The sequence below is a fragment of the Brachyistius frenatus genome, unplaced genomic scaffold (assembly GCF_029030835.1).
Source record: "Brachyistius frenatus isolate BFR_SWC_R1_liver_20210118 unplaced genomic scaffold, ASM2903083v1 Contig_12, whole genome shotgun sequence".
NCBI classification, from domain to species: domain Eukaryota; kingdom Metazoa; phylum Chordata; class Actinopteri; family Embiotocidae; genus Brachyistius; species Brachyistius frenatus.
Window position 1 is genome coordinate 5460389 of NW_027210611.1, and position 25745 is coordinate 5486133.

At 44.1% G+C, this 25745-nt stretch overlaps 1 protein-coding gene across 22 annotated transcripts in view; it reads right to left on the reverse strand.

Moving 5' to 3' along the window:
* LOC138617419 (receptor-type tyrosine-protein phosphatase F) overlaps window positions 1-25745 on the reverse strand; it is a 166619-nt gene that overhangs the window by 87100 nt on the left and 53774 nt on the right. For all 22 annotated transcript variants that reach the window (XM_069692440.1, XM_069692431.1, XM_069692443.1 and 19 more), the window contains exons 2-4: window positions 21069-21243; window positions 8581-8726; window positions 7485-7626 (exon numbers count right to left, since the gene is read on the reverse strand). In XM_069692440.1, the coding sequence (XP_069548541.1) occupies window positions 7485-7626; window positions 8581-8726; window positions 21069-21168 (388 nt within the window). In that variant the 5' untranslated portion in view covers window positions 21169-21243. The remainder of the gene's footprint in view (window positions 1-7484; window positions 7627-8580; window positions 8727-21068; window positions 21244-25745) is intronic.

Genomic DNA, 25745 nt, shown 5'->3' on the forward strand with positions numbered 1-25745 from the left:
TGCAGAAGGTTACATAGTTTGTGACTTGTATACTAATAATATCTGTACTAAGTCTACATGTCTATTTCTGTGCGTGGAACAATTGACTGATTGAGCCGGCAAAAAAGTGGAGAATGTAATGACGGGTTTGTGTGTTTTTTTTTTATTTTTTATGTTCTGGCTCACTTTAATTATGTATTGCGGGGCAATTTTCCAGGAAAACAGGCTTCTGTTTGTGTTCCTTCTTAATTTCCTGTGTCTTCTGTTTAAATGCAAGCGCAATAAACAGGGTGTAACTCGAGGAAAACAAAAAACAAAACAAAAAAAAATCAACCTGTCCTACTTAGAATGTCCCAGTCCTTGGAAGCAAGGATGCAGATTGGGTGGCCGGGAGAGTGATTCTACCCTGCCATATTGTGTGAGTCCTTGGGAGAAGCATGCATAGACAGATGCAGTTTGTATCTGCCAGGCTGGATATGATCTACGACGTTGGGCTTCCAGCCAGCAGATGGTGGGAGAAATTAAATCAGTGACACAGACTGTCACAATGGAGCTCAAAAATATAGTGTGAGGGGTACACCTGTAGATCGGTCGGTGTGTGTGTGTGTGTGTGTGTGTGTGTGTGTGTGTGTGTGTGTGTGTGTGTGTGTGTGTGTGTGTGTGTGTGTGTGTGTGTGTGTGTGTGTGTGTGTGTGTCCCTGAAAGGTATTGTGTGCAGAGAGTTCTATGCTACTGCATTTCTTCAAGCCTGTTTTGACAAATAACAGCCCTGGCAAAAATGGACGCCAAACCCGTTGTCACGAAACTTTCCTACCCCGCATCGCTTTCATCAACAACTTACAGTAAATATGAACTGACCAACCGCCCTCGACAACAATATAAGCAGACAACTATTTCAACGGTTGAGAAACCCACCAGTATTGAAAAAGAGAATCACAGAGGGGAAAAAGTAATGTGGGTAATAGCAGTTACACAACAGACCTTATTTTGGTCATTGTGGATGATTTGAATAGCGCGAAGGAAAGGAGGGGATTAAGTTGTCGGAGGAGCAGGGTTCGGTATTAAATCATTTCGATATAGCCTGTGTATGTATTTATCTCGCCTGCAAAGAGGCGCAATGAGATTTCTATGCTGTTTATCCAGTCAGGTTTGTTGTCCGCACTTGCCTGGCTCCTGAGATATTTATTACTGGCATTGTGTCGCAGTCATTTTCTGCCTTTGCACCAGGGACTAGAATGCATGGCAAGCAAATAAAGGCCTTTTCTCACCGGTGAGGCTGTAATTTGTTTACTGTTACCAAACACAGGACCACTAAACACAGTGAATGCAGTAAAGCTGAGACACTGTGCTGCCTTCCGTTCTTGTAAATGTTCTAACCGTGCACAGAAAATGGATGAATTTTCAACAGTGGCCTTAATTATGGCCTCCTTTCCCCATCTTAAAATTAGAGGCATAAAATTGACTCATAGGGCAGAGCTCTCTTTATATCACAAGGAGCTATATCACTCCAGAGTTGGCATGTTTTCACTCAGTAAGGGACTATTTTTTTGTATCAACTGCAGAAGCTTTCAGTCCTTAACAGTCCTTGCATATTTCTCGCTTGACCTTTCCAAAAAATTACATTTATTTTTTCTTGATGGTACAAGTTTAGAAATGAGTTGCCAGGCAACTTCAAAAAACTTCTGGTCTGAAAGAGACCCTTTCCAATGCGCACTCTGGCAGTGGAGGATTCTGGTAATGATGGAGCTTTTGATCTGGTACCATTAGATAACGTTCCTGCCTTTCTAGAGACAGGTCCGCTGTCTCGCACAGAACAAGAGAATCTTCTCCCACACGGAAAAAAACAAAACAGAAAAGGTGCAGAATATGCCAGAGTTTCAGCTCATATTTGAGGAATCTTCTCAAGTCACAGGGAACTCTGCATACATCAGTTTGACATTTTCATTTTGTTTTAGCTCTTTATGATGGGTGCGTCGAAGCAGATAGGTGTTGATACTTTTCCTTGGATTTGATATGATATTTAATTATTACACATGACTACAACCACTGGCTGTACTCAATATTTAAAACTTTCAACACTCATTTGTATTCTAATTTTGGAAATGCAGAACTAATGCTAAGCAAACATTAAATGGGGTTTCATTCTCACAGGAGGAAATAAAAGCAGCATTCGTGTTTGTGCAGTGATTTTTTTTTTTTTCCCCTTGATATTTGAACTCTAATTAGACGTCTGCGTCAAATCTCTTCGCTCAGAATCTTTCTGATTTGTGTTCACTTTGGAAATGTGATTATATCTAAGTAAGTCTCCATCGTTGTGGGTCTTTCCCAGAATGTGTCAATTCTGCAATCCCCTGGCTGCCGATAGAAACCAATTAAAACTACTTGCGAGTACTTACCAGGCTTTTGCTCGAGGCGGTTCTATCAGAATCTGTTGCAGGTTTCGGGGAAAACTCGTAGTCACTGGAGTCGCGGAGCCGCATCAGCTCTACCATCACCATTATTGTCCTGATGTGGTTTTAACACCACCTTTAGGCATTTTGCGATCTGAGTCATTGCGTTTCACATTTTACGTGCTCATCAAATGTTAACGCCGATGAAGACGTGAAATATTCCCTTGACACGGAGAAGTGGCGGCGCACTGCATTTAAGACCGACGTTGTGAGCCGAGATGTCTTTTCTGGCCAGCGGTAGTTTATTTCATAGATCGTAGAGACAAGCACCATTTACCTGGACATTTACTGAGGCGGTTCAATTCGGGGTGGGTGGGGGGCTCAAGGTCAGAGCATTGGCATCGTTACCCATGTAATGAGTCATTGTTCCCTCTGGTCATCTCTCTATGTTACCCGACACAGATGCAAAGCGTCATCACACTGTCCACTGTAGTCAACACAGAGATGAGGCAGACAAATAGAACAAAGAAGAGGGTAGATAAGAAGAGACCGACATTAGAGAGGCAAGATGGCAGACAGAAATGAAAGAAAAGGGTGACCGAGAGGGGAATGAAAGACTGCAACAATATCTCTCAATCACGCCTCCCCCTTCTGCTCTCAGCAACGTCTGCATCATTATTTATCCATACAGGTCAGACCTGCACACAATTCACTCCCTCTGTTTCTCTCTCTCTCTCGCTCTCTCTCTCTCTCTCTCTCTCTCTCTCACACACACACACACACACACAATTAATTTTGCATGTAAGTTTTGTCTACATCGACCAGGTTTTTAATTTTCTTTATTCTGGTATGTATACAACACACAGTGGAAAAAAAAAAAAGGTTGTTACTAAGAATCCTCAAAAGATGACTTATGACAGCGTGGCAACAATAAAAGAACGCAACTTCACTTTTATATTCTGCCTCACTGTGTGTGTGTGTGTGTGTGTGTGTGTGTGTGTGTGTGTGTGTGTGTGTGTGTGTGTGTGTGTGTGTGTGTGTGTGTGTGTGTGTGTGTGTGTGTGTGTGTGTGCGTGTGTGTGTGCCTGTGTGTGCCTCTCATACACACAATGAGGAATGGCTGAGCTGACTTTGGGACCGTATGTAAGTCTCAGCGGTGTGACCTCTCGGGCAGGGGCGTGAGAACGGCGTGGAACAAAGAGCGTGGCTGTTACAGCGTGACAGAATTACAGAGTGACTCAAGACTCATGACTGCAAATGTGCTAAAGCCCGACTTGGCTACTGTGAAAAGATGCCTTCGCAACTCCCCACAGGTGAGCGACCCATGACAGAATATCAAGTGGACAGATCTTCAAGAACAGAATAATATTTAACATGAGACAACCTGAATTTTCTACACAAAGTTGCGTTTCTTCAAACGTTCAGAACTAACGAACATATTATCGTGGTTTGTTGAAGATCAGATGCTTCGGACCCAAAACACTTCCACACAACCGAAGTCACTTCTCTTTTGGGAACTAACTCTTCCACCATGGAGCCACTTTCTGCCACGCTCACCGCGTATAAGTACAGCGCATAACGCACGTCATGACGTCGACAAGTCCGAATATTGCAAAAATCACAATATGACTTTTTTTTATTTATTTATTTATTTTTATTGTATATTACCGGTGTTACATAAGAAGTTGGCGTTGGGCACACAAAAATAAACGTGCACCTGTTGCATTGGGCGCAAAAAAATCACAAGCAAGTCTACCCCAACACTTTCATGCCCTCCTGCTACTTTCCTTTCACACGGTACAGCCTTCCTCACAGAGCGCTGGAAGCACGTGCAAAGCTGCACTGGTACGACTGTCATAATCCATATTTTGCAGGATTGGCATTACAAAATAAAGAGCCAGTATATGAAATAATCATAATTAATGCTCGACCTTCCTTTGCTCTGCTAAAACCTATAATCCAGATCGACTTAGCGCTATAATGACTTCAGCATTCTCACTGCCTCTCTGGATGAGGCACTCAGTGCATTATGACAACTTCATGTGGATGCAAAGTCACATGTCTTTTAATTCATGTTGGGAGTCGGGAGTTTTTCTTTTGGAATGCAAAAAGAGGACGCTTTTGCTTATGAAGTCCTTTTTTTTTTTTTTTTAACCTTTATTTATTCAGTGAAGGTTGACTGAGACGTGACATGTTTTTTCAGCAATGCTGGGCTTCATTTCCCCCCCCCCCCCTCTTACACATCCACATCGGGCAGAGCTCCATCCACTGCCTTGCTCAAGAACACCGCAGCGATTTAAGTTCACAGAGTCTCAGCAGGTTTCCGAGTCACTTTCTCCGAGACGGTATCATTCGGTCCGAGATGTGAAAAGGAAAACGTTCCGACGTGACGCCGACTCCTCAAACCTTCAGGCTACCATTAGGGAGGAGGATCATTAGTCTCCATCTGTTTGGTGCTGCCCCAGTGTTTTCTTGTGAACTGTCGCTGATATGAATTTGATGTATCACTCGGCTACAAACAATAGTCCAAAAATAGAGCGAGAGCTGACGTCATTGCTCTGTAAGGGTGTGTGTGTGTGTGTGTGTGTGTGTGTGTGTGTGTGTGTGTGTGTGTGCGCTGAGTGTGTTTGTGTCATTGAATATGCATGATTGTGTGTGTGGTTTGTGTGTGTTTGTGTGCGTGTACGGAGATGCTCTGCGTCTCGCTCGTCCCCGGGGTTGCGGACGGGCAGATTGAAGGGGTTATTTTGATTTAACATGATGTGGGGTTTTGTTCTCTGGTTCCGCCTCTGGGACTGCATTAAGTAAAAAAAAAAAGAAAAAAAAGAAAAAAGAAAAAAAAAAATATCACAAATCTTACTATTTTTTTCTCCAAACTGTTGCTTGTTTTTGTTTGATAATAAATGCTGAGAGATTCAAATTCGCTGTCAAATAAATTGTAAACTGCATGAAGTTCCAATTATTTACATTTACTGTTCAATTGGTTTTCAACAATAACGGGCTGAAAGATTGAAAAACAATATGACGGCTACAAGCGTCACACTACATCAGTCGATAAGGTCGTCCGTAGCCGTTTTGGCCGCGACTCACTTCTAACGCGTACAAAACGAGTTGGAAACGTACTGCTGGAGTCCAGATTTGGAAATAAATATCTCTCTGTTGGCCTTGCCAAGGGTTCGACGAAGACGTCGACTTCACCGGCAACTTGTTTGCTTTGGCTGTCTGCCATTTCACCCCGGGCAGCTAACGCAGATGAGGCTTGCCGGAGTTTGTAGGCAGTTTTGTTTTTGTTTTTCTTCAGGAGCCTTTTATTGTTTTGGTTTGTGAGACCAAAAACAATGAGCGGAAAGTGTCTCCCTTCTACGACACACAGGTGTGGATATTTTGGTGGAGCGCTCAACGCTGTTGCAACTCTTTTGTGTCGTGCCAGTTTAATATTACTGTAAATATTATTCCTAATTGTAGCCTGAAGTAGGTGCGTCCTGTGAAAATTTAGAAGGTAACTTTAGAGTAACCAGGACAAAGACTGTGTTGTTAACACTGTCACGGTTGAAGATCTGATTACTCTCGCACGCTGAACATGCAGAGAGTGTATGTATGAGTAAAGCCCTGCAGATAAAAGCATCGTATTGCATTTTTCTGTCGCGCTACGTGACCCCGGAGTTCGCAGCTACCACAGGATCGCAGAGAGAAGACCACTTCGTGCAAAGTACGTCCGCTGATGGGAAAAGTTGCTCGCTGTTGAGCAAGACTGTCGTCCGTGTTTACATCAGGAACTGAGGGAATCCGAACTTCGTGTCCTGTTTGGCCCTCCAACACTAACACTGTGATTAATATCATCTCATTTCATGTGAGCTTCCTGTCATGTTGGAGCTGTTTGTTTGTGCAGGGCGAAAGCATTCTTCATGATACGATGCAAAAGAAGGGTAAAAAAAAAAAAACAACAACAACAACCTTTCTTTGCACTGAAGAAAAAGTCCCTTCGGGAAGATTACGCAAGCCCAGTCGATGATATCACCAAATCAGTGTGGACGGGCAAAAAAAGGAAGGGAGGGTGGAAGGAAGATGGGATTCAAAAAGGGGGTGGAAAAGGCTGTATTTGAATGAGAGGGGATCCGCTATAATGCCACTGTAATGGCTGTGGACGGCTTTAATCCTCCCTCTGGCTAGCTCTGAAGCTTTTTTTTTTTTTTTTTTTCCATTCAAAGTTTCCAATGAAATAAACTCCTGTGGTGACCCGCACTCACATGACAAAATTACAATCAATTAAAGAGGAAATTCGTGCTCACAGCTCAGTGATATGGAAGAGCGCGCGGGGAGAGGTGCAGAGCCTCTGTCCACATAAATCACAAGCATTAAAACTCCATGGACGAGAAGGGAAAGGAGGGTCCACGGAGGTCAAACTGGCCTGCAGCAACGGCGGCTGCCCTTACATACGGAAGACACTCGTAGCACAGACGAAATGTTAAATGTGTCCGCGTGAGGCCTTTTTCTTCAAGTTGTGTGGACGGGAAGGGAATTATTGTTTTGTAAATGTTCATTCAAGTCAGATGTATCGGCCGCCAGCCGGTATTCACAACAACAGCTCATCTTCATTAATTGAGCATGGCAGTGATTTGCTACGGTAGAGGATTCAGACGGGGCTAAGTGACTCGGCGAGAGAAGAAGACATGTATAAACATTGGGTTGTAGACAATATATAGCACATATTTATTCAAGTGTAACTCCATTTCAGGTCATACATTTGACGAATTGCTGAACTGTATGCTATCTTTTATAAAAAACAAAAATCTCAATCCACACATTTTTTTTTTTTTCCCACCTTGTGGAGTTTACATTAAGATGCACACTATCTGCTTTTCCATGACGGTACCAGAACGAAGGATCCAGAGATTTTTTTTTTTTTTGCAAATGTTTATGTATGATTTTTTTTTTTTTTAAGGCAAATACTCATATTTGCTTTTGGATATATTGGAAATAAAAGCTTCCAAAACCACTAGCAGCAGGAAAAGGAGGGGAGTGTAAAGAAAAGAGAGGGTGCGAAAGCAAGATGGAGCGAGCAACGAAGCGGAGAAAGAAAAAAAAAAAAAAAAAAAGGAGAGAGACTTATCTTACCTTCAAGCACTGTAAGCTTGGCGCTGGTGTTGATCTCGCCAGCGCTGTTAGCGGCTGTGCACTCGTAAATGGCTTCGTCTCTGTGTGTGCGCAGCGGCTGGATCCGCAGCACGGAGCCCGAACCGTCATCAAACTCAATCACCTGCGAGAGCCACGGCAAAGCAGAAGGGCGGCGGTGATTTTTTTTTTTTTAGGGGCCTCTTTTTCAATCCAAAGATACAACTTCAATGCAAGATTATAAATGAATCCATTTCCACTTGCAGATTACAGTTTTCTTGATTTTTTTTAATTTTTTTTTTGTGTGTTTCTGATGTGTTTCTCGAGACTCTGGGAGTTTCTTGTGTTTTTCATTCTCACTACAAAAGTAAAACTAATGAAAAAAAAAAAAAAGGGCCAAAATGTCCTCTTAAAGACAAGTGGGACTCAATTAGGGTGTTCAGAGTGAATATGAATATGAAGTCGTATTAAAAAAAAACAACAACACCGATGCGCAGCATGAACACGGCGGTAAGGAATACCAGCCGAGGAGCACAAACTCCCCAGCTGCCGCAGTTTTGGTGGCGAGGTAAGACTAGTCAGAAAACAAGTGATAGTTCCCGGCTAAGCCGTTTCTTTCTGTTCATGCGGGTTGAAAAGAGGGAGGGGAATCACATCAAGTAACAGATCAAGGGGGTGTATGGTCAGAGATGGGGTAGCCGAGGAACAGAAGGGGAAGGGCGAGGGTGTGAAAAAGACAGAGAGAGATGAAGCGGACTTTATAAATCAAGATGGGGGGGGGGGGGATTAAAGAGAAGGGAAGCCTGTCTGGTTTGGCTCGGAGTGGAGAGGAGTTGGTGTGATGCTTCAATAACAGGCGCGATTCATTGTGTGTCAGTGTGTGATTTGTGCCGCAAGTGTGCGCGCATGTGTGGAAGTGTCGGTCTTAATGAAAGAGGGCTGCGAGAAGCGTCTGAAGATCCGCGCCTGTAATGTTGTTGTTTTTTTTTTTGTCACGCGCGTTGTGTGTTTGCGGCTGCCCGTGTTGTGTGTGCGCGTGCGTGCGTGCGCGCGCGTGTGCGAGTGTTGGGATTTGTGAAAGCCGCGCACGGCTGCCCACCTCGAAGCGCTGGGAGCTGACTTTCTTGCCTTTCTTCATCCAGGTGATCCTGGGCTTGGGCTCCCCGGCGGCCTGGCACACAAACGACGCAACCCCGCCCGAGATGCCCGTCTGGTCCTCGGGGGATTTGACAAAACTCGGCAGGCCTGAGGAAGACGGAGTGAAGGGGGGTGCGAGGGGGAGGGGAGGGGGAGAGAGAGAGAAAAAAAAAAAAAGTTAATGACAGGGAAGGAGTCGGAGAGTCGAGGTAAAGGAGAGAGCGGGAGGGAGTGGGAGGAGGCGAAGCGAAGGGGGACGTCCGTGCGTCCGCCACGTCGGCAGGTAAGAGCTGGTCATCGGTGGGTGTCACTTTCTCCACACAAAGGCAACCACGAGAGAAAACCCCCACGGAGGCATTGTTGCCGCGCACACCTGCAGCTCGGTCATGGGAGGAACATGGAGTCTTTGTGTGTCTGTCTGCCACTGTAGCAGGTTGAATTCTTCAACCTTGTGCTTTGACACGTAATCTGAAACGGGGCAGAGTTCGTCACCCAGAGCAAATACGACGTTGGGAGTTAATCTGGTCGTTTTGTTTCGCATTCAAACGGCCTCAATTGTCTGACGAGGCCTTCAAAGCGCTGGACACTTTGCCAAAATCCGAAGGAGGCGACGACTGTGTCTTACTATTTGTTTTGATTCTGCATCACGACTTCCTGGATCGCGCGTGTTTACAAACAAACCGCGGACTGCCTCGGAGAGCAACTCCGAGCTGGAGTTTCCGCTGTTTGCCTTTCGGGTTTCCACGGAGCACCGCGCCCAGCGTCATTGTGCGCACGAACAATGGAGTGTGTGTTTTCGTCGACGGCCTGTCAAAGCTGACACGAAGCCACAATGAGCGCACCTTAGCTGCGCGCTACGGCCGCCGCGCTTTCTGCTGTATTTACAGCCTCAGACGTGCATAATCCTGGCTGCAGCAACGTGACACAATGTCCTTATTACCGGTTTCGTCAGCTCGTGTTTCATCTCCAGAGTCATTAAGGGGGGGGGGGGGAACACCTAAACCACAGACAAGGAGACCGTCCCGTGGAGACGCGCACAAAGGAGTAAATCATTATGCTGCGTACACAGAGGAGCCGCCAGCCTTCCCTCACTGAGCACACACTGGGGAAAATCCAGCAATGGCTGCCACCATTCTTCTCTTCTTCTTTTTTTTTTTTTTTTTTTATGTGCTCTGATATAACATTAGTGGAAGGTGGTGGAGGGGAGGGGTTCAACTTGCAGTTAGCATAACATTGTGCCTACTTCGGATGCGGACGGGGGTGTCTGCCCCGCACGTTCTGCAGGTCCACCTGTTACGTCGTCGCTCTCTGCCCTCACTCGGCCGGAGAAAGAGAGACCGCACCGTCGGTGCTGGCCGTCCTCGTTGGGAGGACGTTGCTGCACAGGAGCGTTCATACGAACAACGTACAGCGATAGACTCGGGCCGCCCCTCCGAACGTCCAGTCGTCACCCGGAGGGCCCCCCCCCCTCCAACCCCCTCAGTCATTCCATTGCAAAATGGAAAACAAAGAGGACCGAACAGAGTGAATCTTCATGTTCAGAAGCCAAATCTGATTGGACTGACAGAAATCCCGAGTCGAGCGCAGCCCTACAATCTGCAGTAAAAGTGATACTGCGAGCCTGCAGGCAGCGATGTGCGCGTGCGTACGCGACACTTTGATGTGAGGTGGTTTACGCACATTCAAATGAAGCCGGTCGGAGGAGGAGGAGAGGTACAATCGAGCCGTGAAACACCGCAAACAAATTTACTGGAGTCGACTAATCTTATCTCGTAAACTCAATGGAAATTGTATTAATGTTAAGTTAAATCAACTTCAAAAAAAAAAAAAAAAAAACCTTTTTATTTTCAGAGCTTTTGAGCATGATTCATCCTGACTTTAATTATACTGATGTGAAATGATGAATTAACAAATTTGAAACAAATAAACAACAGACCATCTTAATTAAGCTGAAATATATATTTTAGTTCAAACAACTTCCTGATCAGTTCAATGTATTAACAAATCTAAATAGACTGAGACAGAGGTTTTAAAATGAGGCCATATTTATTCGAGCTAACATTTAACAAAGTTAGAGGAACGATTTGTAGTTTTTGATTGGTAACAACAACAACAACAAAAATTCATATTTTAAGCTCAAACAGGAAGCTGTATTTTACAGTGCAGAAATAAGAGAATGTGGCTTCTTGTCTAAATATTTTCAACAAGTTTACCTGCTATTTATACCAAATCAACTGCACACGTGGTACGTGACAAGGCAGGGAGCCACAAGTGAAAAATATAACCATATAAATCAACTTCAAAAAGTAAAATGCAGCTATCAGTTTGATTATATTTGTTGTTGAAAATCAAGTGTTTTCAACTGGTCTTCTGAAGAGTATGCAACTGTGATATAACTGCAATAAGTCTAACAGACTGAAGCCAATTTGATCTTTAAAAAAAAAAAAAAATAAACAACAACCACGACGAGCTGACAAAGGCCAACAATGGAGATGTACTGCAGCGCGGCGTAGTGCGTCAACAGGCAGCGAAGCACACTTGGCAAAGCACAGCAGTCTCAACATGCATCTATCCAACTGCAACCTGCGACCCCGTCGCAATCCCTAAATCCACGCGACATTTGAATGATATATTCGTCCCGGATCTTCCGGAGATGAGACTTAAAAGACTGCGGCAGCGCAGCAATAAATCCTTCCCCATAGCGTCGGTGGGAGCCGCGCTAACGATTCTAACCAGATGGGCATTAAGAGCGTGCCTGAGCACGCGTCGGTGCGTGCGTGGCCGGGTGAGTTGGAATCCTCAAAACCTGATTAGCACCAATCTGACTTCCAGGAGTTTGCTCTTAACATCTGTCCGTCATAAATTGACGGGAGGGGCTTTTTTTTTTTTTTTTTTTCCATTTTGTTGCTCGGACGGAGATCGGGCAAGTATTAAAACAGTCCTCTGCACGTGCTTCAAATTAAAGGATGGCAGCTCGTGTATTGGCACAAACATCCAAGTCAGGAACTGCTGGATCTTAGAAATGATAAGGGATTTTTTTTGTTTTGTTTTGTTTTTTTGTTAGGGATAAACAGAAGAACGGAGTAAACTGGCCTCTCTGATCTTTTCCTATATGAATCCTCTTGAACAAGCTTCCCCTGAATTTTCGATAGTTGACTCAAAAGACGAAACGACGGCAAATTCCGAGCTGTCCATCGTTCATCCAGATCTCGCCGGGCGTTCGAACCCCAAATCTCCAAAAGGTCTGGGTGGCCAGACAGATGAGAAAGTGATCTGCATGAAAAACAGCATTGGCGTGCACAAACAGCAGCGTGGCTGGTGGTGGAGGGGGGAAAAAGAAAAACACAGCTTTTGGTTGCTGGAGCAAAGAGCCTTTCATGTTATGACTGCCAGTAGATCCTAAACCTCTGACTTCCACACGGAGTTAACAGTGGTCCTAACACCAACCAAAAGGCCGGAGGCATTTAAGACCGAACTGAAAGAGTTGGGTGTTCCTGCACCGCTGCCGGATGAGGATACGAAACTGTTGGGTTTGTCACTTCTTTTCTTCCAGACAAAATCTAGACTTTTTTATTTATTTATTTATTTATTTATTTTTTCTTTCTCCTTCCCCGTGTCCCATTTTCTTTGCTGTCAGGCGGTTGTCACATGAAAACAATGGCAAGGGCGAGGTGGAAAACACATAAGCCTACCTATGCAAATCCTTCACTCAGCCACTGACTGCAACCTTTGAGCCGCACTCTTCCTATGCTTTGATACATCACATTGAAAACTCCTTTCTTTGACAAGGCTTTAACGCGCGCTCCCTCTTCTCTCTGCCAATGCAGGGGAAGCGCTGCCGCAGCTGTCAGGCAGACTTCTCGCTGCGAGCGACCAGAATCTTCGGGTTCGAGGTTATTGGCTAATGAATACCTCATATTTCCAACATTTTTGGCCAAATTACAACGACGCTGTAATTACTGTCACGCGAACGCTGAACTGAATGAGTTTAGTCAAATGCAAAGCAGATGAACACATCTGGATTACCACTCAATCATTCAAGCTACTGGTTTTAATTACCAAATGAACGCACCAGACAGATGAGAAAGTGATCTCCATGAAAAACAGCATTGGCGTGCACAAACGGCAGCGTGGCTGGTGGTGGTGGAGGGGGGGAAAAGAAAAACACAGCTTTTGGTTGCTGGAGCAAAGAGCCTTTCATGTTATGACTAATGAATGGAATAAATGAATTCATCAAAGCACAAAAACAATGCACACATGTGAAAACTTCCCTACTCTTATTCTGCGGGACTTAATAGGTGTTTCTTCTTCGCTGCTACACGAGAGACATTAACCTCATTATCGAACACATCGTGGGGTTATTAGGGAAATGAATGCAAACCCTTTTAACGCCTTGTTCAAAAACTTAATATAAAGTGCTAGCTTGATCTACTAGCAGTCATTAGTAGTAATTCACTGAATTTAGCACTTATGATGCAGTGTGGTGATTTAGCGCGGTGACATCTACACTCTAACCCTGAGTGCAGGCTATTGACAAATCTGAATAGATCCTGGAGCAGCGGAGGAGCCTAAAAGCTGCTGATTGCTGTGGGGGGGGCGGGGGGAGGGGGGGATTAAACAGCTTCTCTCTGTTAACCTGACGCCTGCAGCAGTATTTGTGGGGTCTGAGGTCATTAAAGAGATGAAAGGTGCGCGCTTGTCTGAAGTCCAATAGAGATACATGTGTGAGTATTCACTGGACAGATCTCCACGTGTTGAGATGGATGATCGCCTGTCAAGACCTGCACCGTAAACGGGTCTGAAATACGGACTAACGACGAGAGCAGGGGTGAACTATATGTAGGGCTGAATGAATGGGAAATTACTCGGAGCTGCTCACTATTCTGAGATACAAAAATACGTGCTATTATTTGATACTTTCCCAAGCAGCTATACAGTTTTCTCTTTTCTTTCCCTCGTCGGGGGCCTCGGTGTACGGCCTGTAATAAATGCAGAGACAGCAGGGAGAGTCGCGTAAATGGCACTTGTGTGGCTAACAATTAGTGTATTCCCAAACCTGCCAGAGTGCCCAACGAGAGCTACTCTGCAGTGTAGAGTATCAGGGATCGATTCGCACACGCCAGAGAGAACACCATTAATTCTTATTAATAATGGATTAGCAAGTTATCATTTTCATGGGGCGACACTTAGTGGACATTTGTCTGATGGCATCAGCACTGGTTGTTTTAATGGAATACTTCCATTAAGGTCTTTTGAGGCCATTAGCAGCCAACTTGTTTGCAATTAATTCCGTATAAAGCTGCCACACCTCCAAGTTATTTACCCCTATAAAGTCAACTGCATTTCAGGCTGTTTGTTTAAACCAATAAACATCATGTTTTCTATCTGCACTTCTGTTTTACAGCTGAACACCAAGGAACATTGTGTCATTTGTCTCATAAGATATCCTCCTGCTCAAGATGATTTATTTAAAAAGAAGAAGAAAAAAAAAAAAAAGCTAACAGCTAACAGCTCACAATGAGCATGTTTTTCACAGTGCTGTCAACAGTGCAGTAGTTTAACAGCTCTTCCGTTTAAGATTTTCTGGATTGCCAATTATTCTGCAGGGTATTTAATTTGTTCTTCATTTTGTCTCTAAATTCCAGAAAATTGTGAAAAATGTCGATATAATGCAACAGCCCAATGCAACATTTTATCTGACCGACCATGCAGAACCCCAAAATATTAAATTTACTGTCACGCGAGACTAGAAAAGCAAATGTTTTGGCACTAACTGATTCATTTTCTGTTGATTGACAAATCAATGAATCAACTTATTGTTGCAGCTGCAGGTGTCAATCACACAATGGACTTCCCTTCACCTTCGACGGTAAGACGAGCGAGACACTTTACGAATGTTTTTTTTTTTTTAGTCCTTGTGAATTGGCCTTTATGTCTTTACCTGAATTTAAAGTTTCAGTGTTCAATGTCACCCCTTCATTAAGAAATTCCTGGAATCAAACTCCACAAATTCCTCCCCATGTTGTTCTAGGATTTTTCTGGACGGTTCAGTTTCCATGCACTTCCCTCTCCAACTCACTCGCAGTCAGCTCACACTGCATTCTCTTATGATAACACAGAGACCAGAAACTATTTTTACATTTCTCTTCTTGGAATGGAGTGCAGTGGCCGAAGATTGATGGAGCCTTATAAGTGTTATCGGAACTTCAGTGAAATCGGAAGACTAATGCGATTCATCAACAGAGATACTGTACTTAAAAGAAAATGTCTAAACCTATAGAAGAGAAAAGGGGGGGAAAAAAAGAAAAAAAAAACTTTCAATATGGCCGTGGACCACAAAGACTGGCTCTCTATCAGGCCTTCCAGCCTTCCCTGAATTATTCAAGACAGTGGAGAACAGAAAGAACTCTAAGTGCAATTACCCTTCACTCCTCTCTTCACAGTGTGAGCAACATTAATGTAATGGCTTTCATCTTCTCAAGCCGATTATGAAGGGAGGGAGGAATCTCTCAAGTCTCTCTCTCTCTCTCTCTCTGTCTCTGTCTCTCTCTCTCTGTGTGTCTCTCGCTCTCTCTCTCTCTCTCTCTCTCTCGTCTTGACTGTCAGTCAGCGTATGACATTTGCAAAAACTAAAAGAAAGACAGAATGGGCTTTGGTGACTGGTGCGTAGACTGGGCATTTAAAGCAACTGTTTAAAAAACATCAGAGGATAAATGCTTCATTGTGGACTTTTTGATGGTGAGAACGTGGGTGTTCCTGGTATCACACGATTGGGAGTCTGAGGTGTTATATTACCTGTGGTATTCAAACTGGCGCCCAACCTAGATCGAGGCTAAGATGACTCACAATATGTGACTTCTTTCAACCCACCCGATTCCTTAAGGGAAAGTTTGCACAGACAAAAAGGCAGACACTCTGCCACGGTTCCTTTGTTGTGCTTCCTTAAGATAAAACTGTTTTTGTTTCGGATGCTGTTTTAAGGAAAATTATGGTTACAGAACTGTTTCACGGTTTCCTTTTCCTCGGTGCTAACATCCCGGTCGTGGTCTCGCCGTGTCATTAACTAAAAACAAGCACGCGTTTGGACAGTACAAATGCAAAATTCAAAGCAGTTCCCTGTCGCTAAAGAACAAGTTGTCTTTGTACGTGTTCCTAACTCGCGCGACAACTCTGCTAATGTGTCGGCTGAACTGCGCAGCTCATCAGCATAAACCTCCGGCAACATCACCTTCGATGTTCATTTAGTTTCACTTGATGAAATGTGCTCATTTTTCATGAAACGGAGTGGTTTCGCTACTTTGGAACTATGAGGGACTGCTGCATTTGGAGGCGTGTGTGGGCGTCAACCCGGGGATACTCGCATGCTAAACAAAATACGAGAAGGGAAGAGTACATTTTGAATGCAGCTTGAATATGTAATAAAGTATAGAGCGTGCCATCTTTGTAATGGAAATCCAAACTAGCCTCTAAAGTGGCTGTGGGATCACAAAAGGAGATTCTGGCGACTTGTGGGTGGGCGGTGGGGGGGGGGGGTTGTGCTGCTAGGTAAAGTCCAACCTTGTCTCGGACCCCGACGTTAATAAACCAACGTGGGGAAAATGTTAAGTATGTTAAGTGATCCCGGGAGGTGCTGGGACGTGGGGGCAGCTGCTGAGATGGCTCCTAGCTTCTTCAGAGATCCCATTTTGGGGTTTGCTCATCATCCATCACCACACGCCCCCTCTGCGACCTCACTAACCTCATTAATTTGCCTCCCTTAGATTAGCCTTCCCTCAGAGACCACAAAGAGCCCCTACCATTGTTCTCGTCGTCTCACCCACACGGCCTGGAGGTCTTAAGTAAATCAGCTCTCCACTAGCCCGAATTTGAGGAGGGAAATTAAATTATGTAACGGATGGTACATGGAACAACAACGAGATTCTGGCTTGAAAGGTGTGACCATTTATCCATGGAAAAAGATCCCACTTGAGATCCAAACACATTTTTATTCTGCTCCATGGCCACAGGCTGTTTGGGCTGAGTTAAATGCCTTTAAAAGCACCTTAGAGGATGCACCAAAACTAAACAATACCCCCCCCCCCTCCCGCCCCCAACACTATTCGAAAATCATCTCCTATCCCAAGTGAGTGGTGATGTGGCTGTGAGTTACTTGATTATGTCCAATTTAGTGCCAGCTATCCTGAATTTCTCCCGTCTCGCCATCTGATCAGGAAGTGCCAAAATAGCTGAATGTGCATCCTTTAACGCCTCAAACACTTCTCACATAGTATCACTCCATACAAATCCATATTATCACTTAAACGTCTGGTAATAGTTGATCATTTCGATTCAACGCAGACTGAGATTAAGTGAGAGTGTAACAAGTGCAACGTAGTGAGGGACAGTCGTGGGTGGAGATTTGTTTTGTCAATAATGACACGACGACGAGCACAGAATTGAATTGTCTCTCTCCGTCTGCCCTTTTTCTGGAAGGACACTGCCGGTTCCTGTCATGCTGTGGCACCACCGAAACCGGGACGCAGCAGCGGGTTTGGGTGACTGCCTCTGGCCCTGCTATCGAGCTCCCTAATTAAACTATTAATCTCACGTCATTAACCTCCGATGACCCTCTCCTGCCTCCACTCTGACATTGCTGCACTGGCTTATGAAAACAACTTCCCATCAAATCTCTTCAAACCTCTAAGACGTGTTTATGTTGAAGATGTTGCTCTCACACCCACTGCTTCCTCAGAGTGAATTTTCTATTGTTCAGCTGCCCCCCCCCCCCACACCCCCGACCCCACCCCCAGCCCCTCCACCACCACCTCAGTCTCTCCCTCGCAGTGTGCCTGTCTGTACAATGAGTGTGGACCACAGCTGTGTGCTAACTGCATTACTCTCCGAGTGGCTCTCCAAGGTGGATATGGTTACTTTTAATTAAAAAAGAATCAATTTCTGTCCCCGTCAGTTTTTGAACTAGGCGACCATATGGACACTAAAAAATACAATCCAATTTCCAGCCATGCAGCCCCCCATCTGGCCGCTCATCTCCAAACCACTTTGGCACTTTCATTGCTTCACTCTTTTGTGAGCTTTGAAATTTGCCAAATCAATCTACGATGATTATCATGCAGTTTCGTGGGGTACATAGCAAAGTTATGTGGATTTCAGGGCTTTTCAAACATTCATGAAATTCTGTGCTGTATTACAGGCTCCTTGGAGAAGTGTCTGTTTCAAAGCTAATAGCATATATATACTGTATATTTAGCAACGTGGCCCCATTGGGAACTTCTTGCTTATGGTAAAGCCATTCGACAATACAGAAATACGATGGCAAAGAAATTGTCTTAAAAACCAATGATTTAAAGTTATTTTACTGATGTTACACATAAGATCACGAATAGGACACTAAACATTTGCAGCATGAGACAGTGATTTGATATATATATAAAAAAAAGAAGTCATTTTCAACTTATTAAGATAATCATGGTACCACTGTAATCTCCCTACTGCTGGGAGTGAAAAGAGCAGACTTGGGCACAAAGGAGGCCTTGGTGATCCCGCTGTACCTCCCATGAAAAGCAAGCCCGAGATTATAACATGGGAGGAAGGAGAGGAGACACATACATCAAAAGCTTATTAAAGCCCATGAAATAACTCACAATGACAGCGCTACAAAAAGATAACCATTACATTTAAGTGCTGGGTATGTGTGACTTTGAGGCTGACCTTGTGGGGCCAGTGGCCTATTGTGTACAAGGAGGCGGTATGGAGGGCTAGTTGATTAGGCTGGGCTCCCCGGGGATCGATGGGGCGTCTGTGATCAGCACTCAGAGTAATCACACTGTATTGTGTGCCTACTCAATGATGATATAAGATGAATGATGTCACGAGGCTCGAACACGGATCGCGCTGCTGGAGTGTTTTCTTGTAGTTATTTGTGCGGCTAAAATTATGATGAATTGTACCATCTTACGCCAAACAAACAAGCACATTGAAATGAGGCCACCTGAAAACATCAAACAATGAACTGTAAATAGCAGAACAGACCGTTTTTTTTTTTTTTTTCGTTTTTTTTTTTTTAGAAAGGCATAGCCGAACACTGCTCACACATGTTTGTGGTTCCTTTGCCTGCTCAACTTTTTCAAGGGGGAGACAAGGACACCAGGCTGAACCCATGTAATCAGAAACTTGCCAGGCACCCCGCCCATAATATCTGTCTGGTGTCTGCCCTGTAATACAGGAAATCCAAACCAGAACTATCAAGTTCACATAACTAAGTTGCATAGAAATTAAAGGCACCGCATGAACGCAACCCTGCTATTAGTGGTAGGTGTTATTTTTGCCCCCCAACTGTTTTATTTTAATTCTACGTCTGTTTGCTTTACAGTTGGGGTAATAACAGTTCTCGGCCTTTTCCCATGTGAGCTTACATTAAACTACAACCATAGGTAAACCCCAGAGCGGAGGAAGGCCTCCCTTTTTTCTAAGTTATTTCATGTTTTACCTTTTAAGCTGAAATTCCACCTTTATTCTCGCTCACCTGTATTCATGTATCTGTGTCTGGGTGTATCCTCAATAAAAAACACTTGTGCCAGCTTGTCACATCAGAGTATCTTTGTCTTTTAATTAAAATGCTGGGATCTGTGTTTTTATCTGTAAATGATATAATTACTGAAATTAGAGACCGGAGCGATCTTGCTCTCTCGGAGACAGAAGCACAGAGCAAAGATACAGGATTTACAAAAGTTACTTTACATTGCACATTTTTCTCGAATTGAACACTATCTATAAAACCAAAAACTTGCATCCTTAATTCAAAAAATTATAACGGATGCAACTATGACAAAATACGATTTTTAAATCACTTTCACCAGCCAGCCCACTTTGCTTATTATGCACATTTGCATGTACCTATATGCACAATATAGATTAAAGATAGCACAGCTTTGTAATCAAGGGCTCCATCCAAACTCTGGGCTGCACAAGGCTTCTGACAGACTCAGCATATTCAAACAATATCTTGGCACCTTCAAAGGCCCTAACATAGTCTTTTATTCCTAATCTCAAAAAAAAAAAAAAAAAAAAAAAAAGCCTATGCAATTGAAGCAATTTTGCTGATTAAAATGCAGCCAGAGAAAAAGCACAAGCACACAACATACCATGACAGTAAACAAGTTCCACAACCAGTAAATAGATGACTCATATAGCAGATCTCATTTGCTTTGTGAAGAGGCGTACTAACCAATTATTAATAGACCGAACACAAACTGTCTTTCACTTATTCAATTAACTTCTTTCAGATATAATTAATCACAAGCTATTCATGCTTTATTTAAATTCTTAAGGGGCTGTTCATATTCAGAGTGTGTTATTTTATAGCAGGATGCAATGGGTTTGCTTGCAAAGGGAAAAAAAACTAACAAGACTTGAGTCAAATCCATGTGTGGGGATGGATCCAGTGCAGTGGGGCGCATGTTTAATATCTTACTCAAGCACTACTGCTCCAGTCACGGTTTGACTTGGTCTGATCAAATTACAAGCAGAGCAAAGACAGTCTTGCCAGACCACAAGAAAAAGGACAGGACTGCAAAACTTTTCTGCGAGGTCAAGTTCGCAGTGATTCTGTGCAAAAAGTAAACACACCACGAGAGCCAGAGATGGTAACACAGGGCTGAGTGAGAAAAGCCAACGGGTACGGCGGGGGCGGGGGGGCATGTCCTATTCGATGCATGTTTGAAAGGACAGAGCAGTTGGCGTGGTCGGTTGGGGGGGGGGGCAGGACGGGGGTGGGTTATAATTGAATTACAGTGACCCTGTGACAGCACTGTAGGTGAAGTCATGTGTTGAATTAATTCTGTCCCTGACCCAGTCTTTGGCAGGGGAGTCCCTCTTTGCTGCCCCCGTAGACCCAAAGGTGCGGCGGCAGCGACACATCTTTCGGAGTGCCTTTTTTCCAGCCAAAACTATCATTCAGATTGACAACCGGGCAACGCAGGCCGACGGATCGTCACCGTCTGCATTGTGTGCTTATTTTTAGCTGCGATGCTGAAGCTCTCTATACTTGGGGACGTCCGTTAGACGAGCAGCTATTTCTGTTTGCCGCAATCCACCGAAGACATGAAATGTAAAAGGAATCTATATTCTATTTTAAATGAAGCTCAACACGGCACAACATGAAAGCTTGTTCTTCAAATATATATGTGCGGCAATGCAGTGTGTTTAATTCAACTTCAGATAATAAATGTCAGTCCTTTTAAACGTAGAGAACATCTCGCATCAGGCTTCGGAATTGTTCAAATGATCACCAGATCGAACGAAAACCTGAAATTATTCTTAAAGAATTTGCTATTTATCCTCCCATTAAGTGCAATTTTCGTAATGTGTTCAGCAAATGACGCCGCAACATACAGTAAAGCTGTGACATCAGATTGCGGGGAAGGTACTTCACACGTGAATGGGGTTACTTACTGTCTGCCAGAGAGGAGAACACCATGCAGCTGAGTAGAAGCAGGAATGGCAACGCCCCTCTGGGCAGGAGGGGCACTGCCAGGTGAATATTAGGCACCATGTTCCAAGTTGGCACTGCTCCCTCCTCGGTCCCCTGCTAGACACGTCCCACTCTGACAGGATCAAAGACTAACACCTGGGAGAGCAAACACATGCAGAACAGTGGTACAGAAACATTAGTATTCAAACTCACCGTACATTTGCATATATTTGAATGAGCATAATAACACAGTAAAGCAGAAATATCAAAAGGGAGTCGCAGAGCAGCACCGAAACAGACAGAAATGTTTGTATACTTGTAAGAAAACAACAGCAGACAACGCTGGAGATCTTTGGTCGCGATCAACAAAGCACCTAATACCCACAACAAAATCCTGCTCGGGGCAGAGGAAAATACAAGTGAAGTGAGCGCAACACGCAAACAACATCAGCAGAAGAGCTGTCGAAACAAGCGGTGCAGTTCTACAGAGGGAAATTATTGGACAAAAAAAAATAACAAGAACAGAGGGGAGGTCAAGACACAGGCTTTAAGCTCCTCAGACACCCTCTTACAATGAGGATCAGTTAAAAACCCAGAGGACCTCCTAAATACGGCTCCCCCAGGACCACCGGCCACTTAATGTTCCCCATTAGGAAATTGAAACTGTCCCATCTTCCAGATGGTCTCAAATCACACAAAGTGCCATGATCTCATAGAACGACAACATGTATGCATACGTAAACAATTAATACGCAACATATCCCACGGGGGAGCCTGGCCGGTCAACAAAACAGCAGCAGGTGGACCACAAATGAACTGTAATTAACCAAGCTGGAAAACAGAAAGCGTTGCTCGGTCGTCTCAAGCAGAAGAAGTCAAACAAAGGCTGTCCCTCAAATGAAACCGCACTGACAAACACTGACACTTTGTATTTTTAGGAATTAGATTTAGAGAAGGAAACAACAAAGTCAATTGATAAAGATTTTGATATATGACCTTAAGTTTGTTACAGCCTCCAGTTTCAACGTCTAATACTATTATAAACAAAGTAATGTATTCCCATGAATTGAACTAACTACATTTTCTTATCCCTACTCTCTAGCCCATGGCCATCTCTGATGAGTAATCATAATGCTGTAAAGGAGACCACAATATGGTAAGGATAGATATCTCTCGCTCTCTTGATGGAATTAAAGCGGTATCTCCAGAGGACTTTGGAAAAAAAAAAAAAAAAAAAAAAAAACTAAAATGAGAAAACTTTTAAAAGTTTTAAAGTAAGCCTACTTTTGTCTTCAAGGGCTCACTGACAATGCTTCTGTACAAAGGCTTTACAGGCCTATTGGAATTGAATTGAAAACTTTCTCAGTTCGTCTGTTCAATCTCACTGCCCAGTTTACAGTAGTGACTGAACAATACTGATTGCTGATATTTGTGAAGAGAGAAAGAGAAGAACTCACAATGTGGAATATCTTGAAGCTCGCTGGGTGGTCGGTCAGCTTTAGTCTATTCAGTTCAGCTAAATAAGTTAGAGTGTCGGGAACACAATGTCTCCACTATCTTGTGGGAAAAAAAAAAAAAAACATTCTTAAGCCTGTGGAGGTGTTGAGCAGCCCATTACTCATGTGGCCATTTCAATGCGGGTGGAAACAGAGAAAAACGCACACACCGGGCAACTCTTCGACCAGCCTCTTTGTTAATCAAGACCAAGGAAAACACTGTTAGGCAGAGGTCTCAGCAAAGCAAAATTTCTATAGCTTCTTTTCTTCATCTGAGCTTCGCTTTAACCTCTTCTGACAAGTCATTTGGCAAAAGCAACAAAAAAACCCAAAAACAATACGCATGGTTGAGTAAAACTATGTGAAGAAATGGCGAGTCAGAGCAGGCGCCTCACCTATGGGCACAGAAGCAGACAGGTATCATTGACAGCTCGCTCTTCATCACCGTTTGTCACTTACAGGAATGTGCCTCCAGGCTCTCATGTCTGCTAAACCAATTTCCAATTCCGTACACACCTCACATCCAAGGAATTTCCAAACACCATCTATCGTCAGTGAAGGTTCAAGCTGTGATCGCATCAAACTGTACGACACCCCTCCCTGTGTGTAGAGATCTGGAGAAATACCAACAAGTGCAGCTAAAATCATTTCAAATGTCTGAAGAAAAAAAAAAAAAAAAAAAAAAAATATATATATATATATATATATATATATTTCTGCGTCCTCACCTTAACTGGTAATGACAACGCAGTTTATTGTTGTTGTGTTAAGCTGTAGCAGCCTGGAGAAGCAAAAACAAAATACACAAATACACTTCCCAGGATGCCAGAGAAGTGGATCACACACACCCCCCTCCTCCTCCTCTGCAACCAGAATTAAAAGACATTTAGGCCCCGTTTTTATCTGAACTTAATACCCCAAGTTAGCTTTCGCAAAAGGAGTGTAACTCCTATCAAGTTTGTTGGCTGACAAATCTGTTTTGACACCCGTTTCTGCGCGCGCCAGCGTTGCGCTGGTTGGTGTCGGTGTGCGCGGAGAGCGAGTGGAGCTGATGGAGTTGGCTACTCGCCGGTGCTCCGAACCCTTGGCGGTGGAGGGATATCTTTCACAGCAGATGCCAGGGAGAGGCAGATGCTTTTCATCTTCAATGAAACAAATTCCTAGAGCGAGGCTCGTTCTTTATTTATTTAGCGACTTATTTACCCCCGGTGCTGCTCGGTCCCCCTCCACCAGCTGCGCGCAAACACTACGGGCGAACGGGGAGAAGGACAGGGCACCGACACGGGGAAAATGGTGCAGTGAGATCCAAAATCTGAGCGAGGGGGCTCGGCAACACAGGAGGACATTGTTTGCAACTATGTGGGGGAGAGAGAGAGAGAGAGAGAGAGAGAGAGAGAGAGAGAGAGAGAGAGAGAGAGAGAGAGAGAGAGAGAGAGAGGAACAGTGGGAAGATGTAGGGGTGGACGTCTGCCCTTGTGAGCGTGAATGAGAATCTTTCTGTCATGGTAATGATTTAATTCCAAAGCCTGGTTAGCATGCGTGAGATAGACTGAGTGAGCAGCGAATAATTATGGCTAAAATGATCACCCAGATTACTTCACCACAAACTGAGATCTAAATTAATATCCACAATAATTAGTCAGGGGTAAATTATTTTCACAGCTCCGGTAAATTAATCGTTTGAAACTGAGGTGCGCAAACTGAGCTAATGTTTAATAAACCAGTGTGCCGCAGCATATCTTGAAGCGCTACTTTTGTCTTAAAATTGCGAATATTAAAATTATAGCATTTTAGCGAGCACAATTTGGACTGTCATTACCTTCTGACGTTACTATTTGCCCGTCTGCAGTCGAGTTACGTGAATTCATGGAGAGAAGAATTTGTTACTGTAAACGTATTGTGTTACAATTAGCCGACTACCTATGACAACACGTCCTGATGGGAGGAAAAAAAATAAAAGATTGGGGCGTATCCTCCACCTCATCATCAACTGCAACAGACAGTCACAACAACTATGGACCTTTTTTTTTTCTTTAATCACTTGAGAATGTGGGTGGTGATTCTGACGTCTGCAGCCAAGCCTGAACACAATTTACGGTGTAGAACTGGGTCCCCCCCCCAATTTGTCAATATGTCAGGGTCGCGTATCCTATATAGAGAGATGATTGTGTAGTGGCACCAACACAAAGACACCATGAAAGAGACGACAAGGTTATTGAATTGATCGAGAATTGGAAATAACCCCGAGGATAATTCACTCAATAGGGCAACCGCTCCCTGCGTCCTTTAGGAAGAAGCTTTGGACAAACACGGTCTACTGTAAACACACTGTGCGACCGGCAGAAGAATAAGAGGTTTAGTGAAGTAATTAACTGGAGAACAATGGGATGGGAACGTCTCGAACGGTAAACCGTGGAGGACAGAAAGAGCTTCTGAGCGAGCTCAATGTACACACCTGACACACACCTGTCCTGTTTGCCGCCCACATGAGGTGCCTGTCATTCAAGTTATTACCCCCCCCCCTCCCACCTCTGTGCGTGGCAAGGGAGTGGCCGCCAATTACAGAAAGGGTCGTCTATACAGACAGACAATGCAAGTCACAGCTGCGCAGAGAGAGAGAGAGAGAGAGAGAGAGAGAGAGAGAGAGCGCTGAGTCTGAGTAAACACTACTATTACACTAACTACAGGTAGCATTTCTGCTCTCCATCGTTTCCATCCCTCCTACTCATGTTCTCTCTCTTTCTCCGGCTCTATTTAATGGGTCATCCTGAGCGCGGGTAGGTGGGACAGCTGAGATATATGGCTGGCGGTGTGGGGAGCTAATCATGGCCGTCTCTGGGGGTGATAAACCCGGGGCCGGAGAGGTTTGTATTGGCTAAGCCCGCAACGGCTCCATAAACACAGTTACAAGCTGAATTTCAACAGCAGTGTTTTGGCTCCTGATTAGTTTTCCATGCCCTGGAAAGGCTCACCCTCACAAGTCTGAACTCCTGTTGGTTTTTTTTTTTTTTTACTTTTTTTTTGTTTGTTTTACCTCAGCGGTGAATACATATCGCACGATCCTGGGAGAATTCCTGCGAGCTGGTGTTGCCCGTATTGTAAAATGAAAAGTGTAAAGTAACCAAATTAGGTTTTCCCTTCAACTCTGAAAGCCTCGCTGTA